The sequence below is a fragment of the Schistocerca gregaria genome, chromosome 2 (genome assembly GCF_023897955.1).
Source record: "Schistocerca gregaria isolate iqSchGreg1 chromosome 2, iqSchGreg1.2, whole genome shotgun sequence".
NCBI classification, from domain to species: Eukaryota; Metazoa; Arthropoda; class Insecta; order Orthoptera; family Acrididae; genus Schistocerca; species Schistocerca gregaria.
The window spans coordinates 1,030,603,724-1,030,617,482 of NC_064921.1; the positions used below are offsets into that span (position 1 = coordinate 1,030,603,724).

At 40.5% G+C, this 13,759-nt stretch overlaps 1 protein-coding gene across 12 annotated transcripts in view; it reads left to right on the plus strand.

Moving 5' to 3' along the window:
- LOC126335549 (ankyrin repeat and fibronectin type-III domain-containing protein 1) overlaps positions 1-13,759 on the plus strand; it is a 643,576-nt gene that overhangs the window by 569,016 nt on the left and 60,801 nt on the right. For all 12 annotated transcript variants that reach the window (XM_049998941.1, XM_049998944.1, XM_049998940.1 and 9 more), the window contains one exon: positions 5,795-5,908. In XM_049998941.1, the coding sequence (XP_049854898.1) occupies positions 5,795-5,908 (114 nt within the window). The remainder of the gene's footprint in view (positions 1-5,794; positions 5,909-13,759) is intronic.

Here is a 13,759-nt window from a genome sequence, read left to right on the forward strand (position 1 = left end):
ACCTGCTGAACTGGTGAACTTGGGAGGGGGGGGGGGGGGGGAGGGGGGCGGGTTTACTATTGATGTCCGTTGGTATGGGTACCTGGGTCTTGGAAGGACTGACTTTGTCAGCATCTGGAGACTGCACGGCCTTTTACAGTGGCAACTGGAGGTTGCTGTTGAGGATCCTGGCTGTCAAGGTGTCTGGCTCTGAAACAAAAAGCTGTGGAAGATTTTCTGTCAGAGGCATTGGTGCACTGTGAGTACATACCAGGTTGATGCGTTTGTATCATCTGGAGCCACAGTAGAGTTGCACTTCGTCCATTATGCAATGTAACAGATATGTTACAACCATTGAGACCCAGTGTTGGCAGCACATGGTGAAGATAAGTGCCTAGCCTCATCCTGTAGGAAGTATTGGTGGCAGTTTGTTTTCCAGGAAGAGGGTGAAGGACAGTCAGATGAACAATTGAGGAACTTTAATGCAATGTCTGAGATTTGCAAAGCTCGATTATGGTTCTGCAACAGTTGTTAATATTCCAGACCAAATGAAAATTTGTGCCAGATCAGGACATGAACTTGGATTTCCCTTGTCACAAGCAGTCACCTGAGCTCGGATAGGTGAAGTGGCTCAAGTGACCACTTGCAGCAAGTGGGAAACTGGGGTATCTGCCTCAGGTGGCTGGTACAAAGGGTGCCAAATTCATGTTCTCAAAGGAAAAAAAAAACCGGTTTCACAGAGTGTCTAGCGTCCATCACATGTTGATCTAGCGATTGTTCATATGATTTTGAAATGCATCCCTGTTGGTTTTTGAACATTTTTGAACACATTCTATGTTGATATCTGAACAAATCATAAGTTGATGTTTGAATGCATGCTTAGTACATGATGTCTCTGCCAGGGGAATCCCCATCACATCTAGAAATAAAAAAGTGTCTCCCACAGACAAAAGGGGATGGGGCTATTCGAGCTGAGCTGAATAAATTCGAATAAGTGAATGCCAATCACTGTTTGTTCATGTAGTTGATTGACTGTGTGAATGCTAAGCATTGTTGTAATTATAAGTGAAATCCATAAATCAGACTTCTTCTTCTTCGTTTCACCCTCTATCCAACTTCTGGTTGGGTTGGGGTATCAACGGTACTTCACTACTTTACTCGGTCATTCCACCATTCTTCTTCCACAATTTGGTTCTATAGCAGGTTTCTCCTCATTAAACTCATCTTTATTGTATCAATCCATCTTGTTCTCGGTCTTCCTATTGGCCTCTTGCCCTCAATCTTGAACTCCATTGTTCGTCTTTATATTCTTCCCTCTCCCATCCTCTTCACATGCCCAAACCATTTTAATCTATTCTTTTCAATTTCCTCAGTCAACTTCTCCACTCCAATTTTCTTCCTAACATCTTCATTTTTCACTCTGTGTCTCCTCGTCTTTGCTAGCATACTTCTCAGAAACGTCATTTCACAGGATTGGATCCTACTCTCCTCTCTTCTACTCATAGTCCAAGTCTCTGAGCTGTAAATTGGTATGCGTGTGAAGTAAGTCTAGTATAGCACCCACCAGCTTGCACCTCATTGGCACTTCCCTTCCCCGCACCAAGCCCCTCACACACCTGTAAAATGTACTACTCTGTTGTATTCTTTTGCTAATTTCTGTCTCCAAACGAGCATTTCCCTTTAATACACTTCCCAAATATTTAAATTTGTCCACTATTTCAATATCCCGTCCGTTAATATGAATTTGTCCTTGCCCTCTCTATCCCCTCTGGTTACCACCATGGTCTTGCTTTTCTCTACACTAAATTTCATTCCATATTTCTCGACCTCATCATTTAGGATGTCTATTTCTTTTTGTACCTGCTTACTGCTTGTTCACCACACCACAATATCATCAGCAAATAGTAACAGCTTCATCTCCCTTCCTCTATGAGTTTCTTTCGTCCCTTTGACTATTTCATCCATCACCATTATAAATAGTTGTGGTGATATCACACTTCCTTGTCTTAGTCCCATAACATTCGTAAACCATTCAGTTCCTCTAATTGGTGTCAGCACACAACTAGAGCTTTTTTCATACATTGCCTGGATGACTTCAAGTGTTTGCTTTCCAACTTCCTTTCTCTTCAAGGTTGCCCATACCTTTTCCATGGTAACACTGTCATATGCATTCACTAGGCTGAGAAATGTCATCACCAGATCTATCCAATACTCCCAGTGTCTTTCCATCAACTGTCTCATACTAAAGATTGAGTCCACTGTTGATCTACCATGCCGAAAGCCATACTGCTTCTCTTCTAATTGCCCTTCCACTTTTTCTCTCACTCTTCTTTCCAGTATCCTCCACTTTATTTTTTCTACTTGGGATACGAGTGTGATCCCTTGATAGTTGTCACATACTTTCCTGTCACCCTTCTTGAAAACTGGGATTATTATTCCTTTTCCCCATTCTTCAGGCACACATTTTTGGGTCCAAATGCATTTTATTAGTCTATATAGCCACTGTAGCCCAACTGGTCCAGCTGCCTTATTTATCTCCACAGTAATTTCATCTATCCCAGGTGGCTTTCCTGTTATCATTTTTCTCAGAGCTAGTTCCACTTCTAACATCATTATATCCTCCACTTCTTCCAGACCCCTGCCGCCCTGCCGTATTCCCTTTGCACTGCCATTCCTCACATTTTGTAATTCATCAAAGTACTCTTTCCATCTTTTCCTTATCTACTCTGATTGCGTTAATAGCTCTCCACTTTCCCCTTTCACTAGCTTTGTGTATGTTTTTTCCTTCTTCATACTCTTTGTAATTCCATAAATTCCATATATCTTCTTCTTACCACTAGTAACATCTTTTTCCAACTCTCAGGTGAATTTTCCCCATCTTTCCCTCTTTTCTTCTGCTACCATTTTCTTACACTTATTTTTACTATCCTGGTATATCCTTTTACTTTCAGCTGTTCGGTCTCTGTTCCTTTCATGTCAGACTTTCTTCTTTCCTTTTACTACCTCCTTCACCCTCTCATTCCACCCTGTTTCTTTTATCCTTCTGGACACTCTGCCACAGGCCTTCTCAGCAGATCTTACAAACGCTTCTTTGAACTTAACCCATTCGTCTTCCACATTGCCTAATTGGTGTTAGGGATTTTACACTTAAGTAACTCCTTAAACCTATCTTGTACCATGCCAGCCTTTAGTTTTTTACCTTTCTACCTTTATGTCCTTCAATTCATTGAATCTCATCTTCACCACCACCACTCAATGGTCTCCATCAAAAATCTCTCCTGGGAGTGCAGTTACATCCATCAACAGTCTCCGATTTTTCTTTTCCACCAGGAAGTAATTGATGACCATCTTTGTTCATCTATCACCCCATCCATATCCCCCCCCCCCCTTTTTTTCACCTCATTTCTCCTCCGATATTCATATGGGCCAATTATCTCCTCCTTCCCCAGCCTTTCTTTGCCTACTTGCACATTTAGGTCACCCTTTATTATTGCTTCCACATCTGTAATTATACTCTCTAATACCTCTAGAAAATCCTCTATATTCTCTTCTTCATTTCCAGTTTGTGGTGCATATACTTGGATGAATCCCTTCACTACATGCCTTGTCCTCAGCCAAATCCTCATCACCCTATGGCTTGTGTATTCTACTGCCTCCACATATTCCTCTAGGTTTGGTTTTAGTATGATACCTACTCCATTTTTGGCTTTTTGTTTACCACTCCAGTAGAGTGTGTAGCCTTTCCTCATTTTCCTCCTTCCTCTTCCCTTCCATCTAACTTCATGAAGTCTCATCAGTTCCATGTTCTCCTTTTCCATGAATATCAACTATTCCACCTTCCTAGTAGATCTCAGGCTAAATGGAGGTGGTCCACTGACTCTTGAGGCCTGGGGTCAATATTCCTTCATCCTGCAGGCATTGGAGCTCACTCTGAAGCTTATCCCTGCATGCAAAAGAACATTTTACACAGTGGAGGGGACATATGTGACATATGCCTCAAATCCAGTGGTGCCAGTAGATGGATGTGAAAAAACAGTTTCATATTTGGAGCAAAAATCCCGTGGGTATAAGCTGGTCATGAATGGTTGGATACTATTAGTAGAACTGTGGACTTCCAACCCCAGGGTGTTAGAAAGCTTTAGCCTCAGAATGCTTGTGATCCCTGTTGTATCAACCATGAGGAGGCATTCTGTTGGTGAAGCTGCTTGGTATTGGACTTGGACATTAAACTGGCTATTGACTGTGTTGATGATGTTGCTGTAGGTCTTTAGCTATTCAGAGAATGCCTGGAGTGGAGGATAGCCTAAGCAGCAATATGTTTCCTGATCATTGATGAGTCTGTGTCAAATTGAAAAACTACTTGAATGGCACTGACAGCCATGGTCAGCAATTGGAGATGGGGAGAATGGTGCGGACATACAGTACTCAGGAGGGAATACACCAGGCACCCCATCTGATCTGGAATCCAGAGGATCCAGGCACCCTCAATCCACATTCACTGACAAACTGCCTCCTTGTGCCCTGTTTTTCCACAGGTGAAGCATTTGGCTCGCTGATAGTAGCCCTGCTGATGCTGAAGCTAACATGACAGGCCTTATCCTCGGCCCAAGGTTGTTGGAGTTCTGGCCTGTTACGGCCTATCCTCCTGTTCCTTGCTGGGTGTCTGATGGTATATCCTCCCTTGATGGTTTGTCCTGGCATGGGTTGTTGATGTCACCTGGCTGCTAGTATGCGAACATGCTAGCGGTGGACTTTGTTCTTCTGCGTCTTCATTGCCTCCCGCGAGGCTTGCTGGATAGCTGTCTCGAGCTCTGCTGTGAGCTGTCGTTTGCTGTCGCGAACCTCCTTCCTCAGCCATTCGACTGCATCTTCCAGGATGAATTCCCAGTCACACAGAGTGAATACGGGGTATGCGTTGATTGTGTTGAGATCCTTTCTCGTGGCGAACTCAAGCATGATTGCTCTCTGTCCGCCACAGAAGTCCACCGGCTTGTGAGGTAGCGAGGGCTTCTGTACGCCTTCTACCTGGGCGAAGAGGTAGGGGTTTTGCTGCGCATTGAAGCGCCCATCCCGCAGCATGGTGGCAATCTTTCTCAGTACCACGGGCATGTTGCTGCTGTTAGGGAAGGGTATGATGTCGGAGCACAGCTTCCCACGCTCTTCGTCGTTCTTCCCCTTTCGTTTCAACTTCCCGTTGGGAGTTCGGGAAGGGGAGGATGGTGCAACATCCATGGGCATCTCTCCGGTCTCCTGTATTGCTACAGGTTCCGGGGTGATGTCTGTTTGTGTTGCTGCGTCCGTCCGCGGCGAAGCACTCGTCTGCATCGCCGCGTCCACCCCTTCTTGTCGAGCCACAAAGGCACCAGGATACAGCCAGGTCTATTTGTTGCCATGTGACCCTGTAGAGGCAAGCAGGTCTGCAGGTCCAGCATTCCAGCAATCATATTGCTGTCTGCTGGTCTATCGGGTGCATGGAACTTTGTAACTACGGTCTACTGGGGTGGCCCCTGTTGCTTTGCTGTGTAGTGCACCTGTTGACACTGATGTTGCTGGTTGCTGTGCGAGAGGGTGAATGGCACAAACATAGCAGTAATGTTACATTTGTTTTTAAAAATGATTGAACCTCATATACATATGTGTGACTAACCGTATCCTATGAGTGAAATTTGATTGTGGATTGAAATTCTTCCCGTGCAGTAATACAGTATGCTTGCAAGTTTAATATGTTCAACTATAGATGTATGAGTTGTCATCGTAGCTAGTGCAGATAATTTTTGTTAGTGTTGTTAATGGAGATACACTTTATTGGCATTAGGTGGCATGTACATGGGATGATGTGAAATCTCTCCGACAAGATATGGAGAAAAGTCTGAGTTCCTCTACTGTACACTTTAGGATAAAGCTGCTACAGGCTGCTGCACAAATGCAGGTAAAGATTTAATATTATCATATTGAAAGCATAATAATTAAAATATTTAACTTAGAAGGTTTGGATTTTTGAATTTTCACCTAAACACTGGAGGTTATCAGTTTCACTGATAAAACATGAAGGGGCACTTGCTTAATTATAATTAGTTTGGAAAGTTTAATAGTTCAGTTTTACCAGCTACCTTTCAGCTAAGGAAAAGTAATAAACAATCATTGAAGCCAGGATAAAATTAAATGAAAAGTGAGTTTTAAGCTTGCAGACCAACAGAAACATTTTTCTGTGGTGGGAGAGATAAGTAGGTAGGGGAAATGTGTGAAGCCGCTGGAAGAAGAGCTTACAGCAGGAGCAAAACTATTGTAAGCAGGAGAGTCTTGTTCATGGCCATTATGTCGTAGTAAAATTTGCCAAAAGCTGCACCACATTATTTTTCTTCCAGATTATTGTTGTAGATTTCAACATATTAGCATCAGTGGGGATGCCATCTTTCTGGCAAAGCAGTAAGCTGTTACAGTGAGCCTTATTGTGTGGCCTTCTCTGAATTATTTCATACTTATAAGTTTTAAAGATCTATGCCCAGACGTCAATTTCATACACAATTCTAAACAAAGCTCAACAAATCACCTTTGAAAAGTGGAAGATTTCCGAGATCTGTTGAGTAAAAAGCATATAAAATTTAATAATTTGTCAGTAGTAGAGTGCATAGTGTATAAGATTTGTAATCATGAAGTTGATATGCAACTACCAATTTTTTACTTTTATTTGAAATCTACATTAATTATCAAATGCAAATGTTACGTAAGAAATAAATTGTGTGCTGAAACAACATTGTAGCTAACAAAAAGCAAATTTTACAAGAGAACAAAAATGTTTAACACTAACCTATTTCGGCTTTATTGGTGCAGACAGTGTATATGAGGTGACACTCCATTCTGCATATTTTTATAACAGTTATTGCACAATTGCATTTGTTATCCTTGAAAACAATGGCATCATTGTAATTTTCTTGGACAAATACCATTGCATCTCAGTAGTTACAGCTGTGTACTGCTAAAAAAACTCTGGTTTTTCTGAGCTATACATTACAGGAATTGAAAGCTTATATTGTTATATTCATAAAATACAATGATACAGATCCAGTCACATAACATTTATTGTAATGCAAATGTGCACGAGCAGCAACAGAAGATACTGGAAAATTTAACACCATCCTGTTGCAGTTGCACTAAATATGTACATTTAGCTTTATATTTTCAGTATTCAGTCAATGGGTTTTGTCAGACCAATGTACTAATTCACTATTCACGTGATAGTTGCTAATAGAAACCCATTTCTTAGCCAGGGTGTACTGGTACATTGCAAGTAAATATTTTCCCTAGGCACCTATAGTCAGCAAAAGTATGCTTTTCTTTGGCAAAAGCTTATCATACAAGATAGGGAAAAGTGAAGCGTTAGTTGGCAACAGCAACTTCTCTGCATTATTTTGATGAACCTCTGGTTGCAAGATCTTCGATGTTTTTCCCTTTAGTGTAATGGCATCACTGGATCAAATTGTAGCCAGACTTGCTCAGTTATATTGACTGAGCCATTATGCAATCCTTGGTCTAGTATCCTAAATGTTTATGTTTATCACGTGTATCAATATTTTTCCTGAGAATCTTGTGGAGAGATGCTGTGGTGTTACAAAGTGACTGAGTATTGTGTTTCTTGATACAGCAGTTTTCTGTATGTTGTTGTGTCTAATACATATTGGACAGTAAGGACTAGATCATGACATAATATTTTAAGAAATTGTATTCATTTGAATTGGCGTTAAAGGGTAATGATGAAACTGAATTATCACCAAACCCTGATGTTTTCACAGGACTGATTAATTTTAATGCTGAATGGAATGTGACACAGATCATTTGGATAAGGCAACTGTTTTCAAAGAAACATCCAAAACAATTCAAAATGAATTTTTGCCAGTTACGTTGGACATATGCCAAGAAGAAATTTTAAAGCAAATAAGGGAACCAGAATTTTTAACTGTTACAGCTAATGAAGGTAGTGATATATCAAAATGTATTTCGAATGGATGTGTATACCACTACATATTGAGAGGTTAACCAATAGAAAGGATCCAGTTCCCTGTCTTCTTCCAAACATGATCCACAAACATTAGCTGCAATTTTGTTAGAGGACTTAGACAACCAAAAAATAAATGAGATTCCCCAAAACTTAAATGCACAAGCCTATGATGGGGCTCTCTTTGTGGCTGGTTGTTCTGGTGGCATACACACTGCTGTGAAAACTTTCTATCCTAACATAGAATATGTGCATTGCTACACCAATCAAGTTAATTTTAAAATGAGAAGAGTAGCATTAGTCAACCACAATGTGAAAATACTTTTTTAAGTTTGTGGGGAGTATATGCCTTCTTCTTAAACAGCCCATGGTGGACCATGATCCTTGATGTGGTGGTGAGAAAATGTTTGCCACGATCTTGCCCTACTAGGTGGAATATTCAGTATCCATCCATAAACACAGTTTATGACTACATGGAAGACATCATTTGGTCTATGAATCACGTATTGGAAGGTGACTCTGTAACAAGAGAAACTATAATTTTCAGGCTCTTTGTCATAAAAAATTATTTCCAGTTGTTGCTTTAATTATTGGTTAGAACTCATCGGTAAAGTTATGCCACTAGCCACAGTTCTCATTGGTAAGCTACAGCATGGAGACACTAATATGTGCTTCGCCCATAAGACCATTTCAGCATTTGAAATGAATGTTATCAATATCCGTGAAGAAATTGGCATCACCAGTGGCAATGATTCTACTGGTTTCCCAATGAAGTTTCTCAGGCCATCTTGTAGCTTCATCATTGTTTCTTCCAGAAAAGTTTCCCTTGTACTGTTCTAAGTCTCCTGAAGGTATCTTAAAGGAAATGTTTTCAGTGGGTATGTTTTTGGATGAACTATCTTCTGTCTACCAAACACAAGAATTTAGATCATTGTTTGGTGCTGTTAAGTGAAGATTAGTTAGTAATAACGAACAACCTAGGGAAGATGTTCATTGAGTGTTCTAAACTGCTGAAGCTATTTCTTACAATATCCATAACTTAGGATGAAGCAGAGAGGTGCTTTTTAAGTATGAAAAGAATAAAATCATTCTTATCCCTCTGTATTAGCCAGGAAACATTGTCAGCCTTGTTTATGCTTTCCAGTGAAAGAAATCTCGTGCTGGCAATCGCAGACTTCAGTCAATGCATCACTGACAAGTTTGCATCAATAAAGAGCAAGAAGACAAATTTTCAATACAAGTGAGGCAAGAATAAGTGTATTCATAATGTATAATTTGCCCCTTATTCCCAGTCTTTTAAACAATGAATGTATTTCATTTTACTAGGAATTTAGCTCATTACATAACAACAATAGTTTTCCTAGGTAGTCCATAACTGTAGCATGCTCTTTGCCACAGATATTTTTTTGTCTTAGATACATATCTTAACTTTCTGTAGGATTGTAAACTGGATTTTAAAAATTGTATATTGTGATCTTCATACACCATGAATTCTAAGGGTGTTTACAATGAAGGTCAGGAAGACAGGGGCTGAGATAAAGAATTACTTTCCTTGTGATCATGTCATATAAAAATACAACTTTGAAACTTTGGTGCAACACTCAACTTTACATACCAGTGGCGGGCACTGGCAGAAATCACAACATTGTTCCACTCAATTGGCAATTTCCAGAAACAGGATCAAATTGCCTCTATATTGCCCCCCCATGAACCATGGACCTTGCCGTTGGTGGGGAGGCTTGCGTGCCTCAGCGATACAGATGGCCATACCGTAGGTGCAACCACAACGGAGGGGTATCTGTTGAGAGGCCAGACAAACGTGTGGTTCCTGAAGAGGGGCAGCAGCCTTTTCAGTAGTTGCAGGGGCAACAGTCTGGATGATTGACTGATCTGGCCTTGCAACATTAACCAAAACGGCCTTGCTGTGCTGGTACTGCGAACGGCTGAAAGCAAGGGGAAACTACAGCCGTACTTTTTCCCGAGGACATGCAGCTTTACTGTATGATTAAATGATGATGGCATCCTCTTGGGTAAAATATTCCGGAGGTAAAATAGTCCCCCATTCGGATCTCCGGGCGGGGACTACTCAGGAGGATGTCGTTATCAGGAGAAAGAAAACTGGCGTTCTACGGATCGGAGCGTGGAATGTCAGATCCCTTAATCGGGCAGGTAGGTTAGAAAATTTAAAAAGGGAAATGGATAGGTTAAAGTTAGATATAGCGGGAATTAGTGAAGTTCGGTGGCAGGAGGAACAAGACTTCTGGTCAGGTGACTACAGGGTTATAAACACAAAATCAAATAGGGGTAATGCAGGAGTAGGTTTAATAATGAATAGGAAAATAGGAATGCGGGTAAGCTACTACAAACAGCATAGTGAACGCATTATTGTGGCCAAGATAGATACGAAGCCCACACCTACTACAGTAGTACAAGTTTATATGGCAACTAGCTCTGCAGATGATGAAGAAATTGAAGAAATGTACGATGAAATAAAAGAAATTATTCAGATAGTGAAGGGAGACGAAAATTTAATAGTAATGGGTGACTGGAATTCGAGTGTAGGAAAAGGGAGAGAAGGAAACATAGTAGGTGAATATGGATTGGGGCTAAGAAATGAAAGAGGAAGCCGCCTAGTAGAATTTTGCACAGAGCACAACTTAATCATAGCTAACACTTGGTTTAAGAATCATGAAAGAAGGTTGTATACGTGGAAGAACCCTGGAGATACTAAAAGGTATCAGATAGATTATATAATGGTAAGACAGAGATTTAGGAACCAGGTTTTAAGTTGTAAGACATTTCCAGGTGCAGATGTGGACTCTGACCACAATCTATTGGTTATGACCTGTAGATTAAAACTGAAGAAACTGCAAAAATGTGGGAAATTAAGGAGATGGGACCTAGATAAACTGAAAGAACCAGAGGTTGTACAGAGTTTCAGGGAGAGCATAAGGGAACAATTGACAGGAATAGGGGAAAGAAATACAGTAGAAGAAGAATGGGTAGCTCTGAGGGATGTAGTAGTGAAGGCAGCAGAGGATAAAGTAGGTACTAAGACGAGGGCTGCTAGAAATCCTTGGGTAACAGAAGAAATATTGAATTTAATTGATAAAAGGAGAAAATATAAAAATGCAGTAAATGAAGCAGGCAAAAAGGAATACAAACGTCTCAAAAATGAGATCGACAGGAAGTGCAAAATGGCTAAACAGGGATGGCTAGAGGACAAATGTAAGGATATAGAAGCTTATCTCACTAGGGGTAAGATAGATACTGCCTACAGGAAAACTAAAGAGACCTTTGGAGAGAAGAGAACCAAGTGTATGAATATCAAGAGCTCAGATGGCAGCCCAGTTCTAAGCAAAGAAGGGAAGGCAGAAAGGTGGAAGGAGTATATAGAAGGTTTATACAAGGGCGATGTACTTGAGGACAATATTATGGAAATGGAAGAGGATGTAGATGAAGACGAAATGGGAGATACGATACTGCGTGAAGAGTTTGACAGAGCACTGAAAGACCTGAGTCGAAACAAGGCCCCCGGAGTAGACAACATTCCATTAGAACTACTGACGGCCTTGGGACAACCAGCCCTGACAAAACTCTACCAGCTGGTGAGCAAGATGTATGAGACAGGTGAAATACCCTCAGACTTCAAGAAGAATATAATAATTCCAATCCCAAAGGAAGCAGGTGCTGACAGATGTGAAAATTACCGAACTATCAGTTTAATAAGCCACGGCTGCAAAATACTAACGCGAATTCTTTACAGACGAATGGAAAAACTGGTAGATGCAGACCTCGGGGAGGATCAGTTTGGATTCCGTCGAAATGTTGGAACACGTGAGGCAATACTGACCTTACGACTTATCTTAGAAGAAAGATTAAGGAAGGGCAAACCTACCTTTCTAGCATTTGTAGACTTAGAGAAAGCTTTTGACAATGTTGACTGGAATACTCTTTTTCAAATTCTAAAGGTGGCAGGGGTAAAATACAGGGAGCGAAAGGCTATTTATAATTTGTACAGAAACCAGATGGCAGTCATAAGAGTCGAGGGGCATGAAAGGGAAGCAGTGGTTGGGAAAGGAGTGAGACAGGGTTGTAGCCTCTCCCCGATGTTATTCAATCTGTATATTGAGCAAGCAGTAAAGGAAACAAAAGAAAAATTCGGGATAGGTATTAAAATTCATGGAGACGAAGTAAAAACTTTGAGGTTCGCCGATGACATTGTAATTCTGTCAGAGACGGCAAAGGACTTGGAAGAGCAGTTGAACGGAATGGACAGTGTCTTGAAAGGAGGATATAAGATGAACATTAACAAAAGCAAAACGAGGATAATGGAATGTAGTCAAATTAAATCGGGTGATGCTGAGGGAATTAGATTAGGAAATGAGACACTTAAAGTAGTAAAGGAGTTTTGCTATTTAGGAAGTAAAATAACTGATGATGGTCGAAGTAGAGAGGATATAAAATGTAGACTGGCAATGGCAAGGAAAGCGTTTCTGAAGAAGAGAAATTTGTTAACATCGAATATAGATTTATGGATCAGGAAGTCGTTTCTGAAAGTATTTGTTTGGAGTGTAGCCATGTATGGAAGTGAAACATGGACGATAACTAGTTTGGACAAGAAGAGAATGGAAGCTTTCGAAATGTGGTGCTACAGAAGAATACTGAAGATAAGGTGGATAGATCACGTAACTAATGAGGAGGTATTGAATAGGATTGGGGAGAAGAGAAGTTTGTGGCACAACTTGACTAGAAGAAGGGATCGGTTGGTAGGAAATGTTTTGAGGCATCAAGGGATCACAAATTTAGCATTGGAGGGCAGCGTGGAGGGTAAAAATCGTAGAGGGAGACCGAGAGATGAGTACACTAAGCAGATTCAGAAGGATGTAGGTTGCAGTAGGTACTGGGAGATGAAGCAGCTTGCACAGGATAGAGTAGCATGGAGAGCTGCATCAAACCAGTCTCAGGACTGAAGACAACAACAACAACATATGAGGCAACCACTGTCCATCAGTGTCTTGTGTTTATTGTGCTTCCGCTCATGGATGTTACATTTACATATCCTTAATTTATTAAATCACCCGTATGGCACTGTCGCCCCACATGTATAAATAGCGAACTTATAAAACATTATTACATGTGTACTGTTTTGCTACAAATATTGTTTTCTGTGAATAATTTCACAATACATTATTTACTATATGTCCAAGCATGGTTTTGTGATTGTTGTCACTGCTTCTGGCTCTTTTTTTTCATACGTCATGTCATCTTCAATTGTGTGAATAGCTGTTAGTAAACAAATGTGAACTTATGTACATCAGTGTTATACAGATGGTATTGTGGTAGTGTTGTGGATACAATTTTGGTGTGTACTCGGTTGTTATATAGTTTGCCATGTATTCACATTTGTTGAATGACTTGCAGCTACTTTTGGACACACATAACAACCTAGTACACACCAAAACTGTGTCAACAACACTACTGCAATCCCAACTGAATAATGCTAACGTCCATAAGTTAATGTTTCGTATTTGTTTACTAACAGCCACTCACACAGTTGCAGATGACATGATGAATGCCAAGAAAAACGGCAACGAAAAATGCAGAAAATATACTGAAAACAGTGGCAACCATTACAAAACCATAGTATGGTATGGTATTACGTAATTATTCACAGAAAACAATATTTGGAAAGAAACAGTACACATGTAATAATGTTTCACAGTGTTTTATAAGGATGCTACTCCTGCATGTTTTAGAATCAAAGAGTCCAATGATGATGGCAAT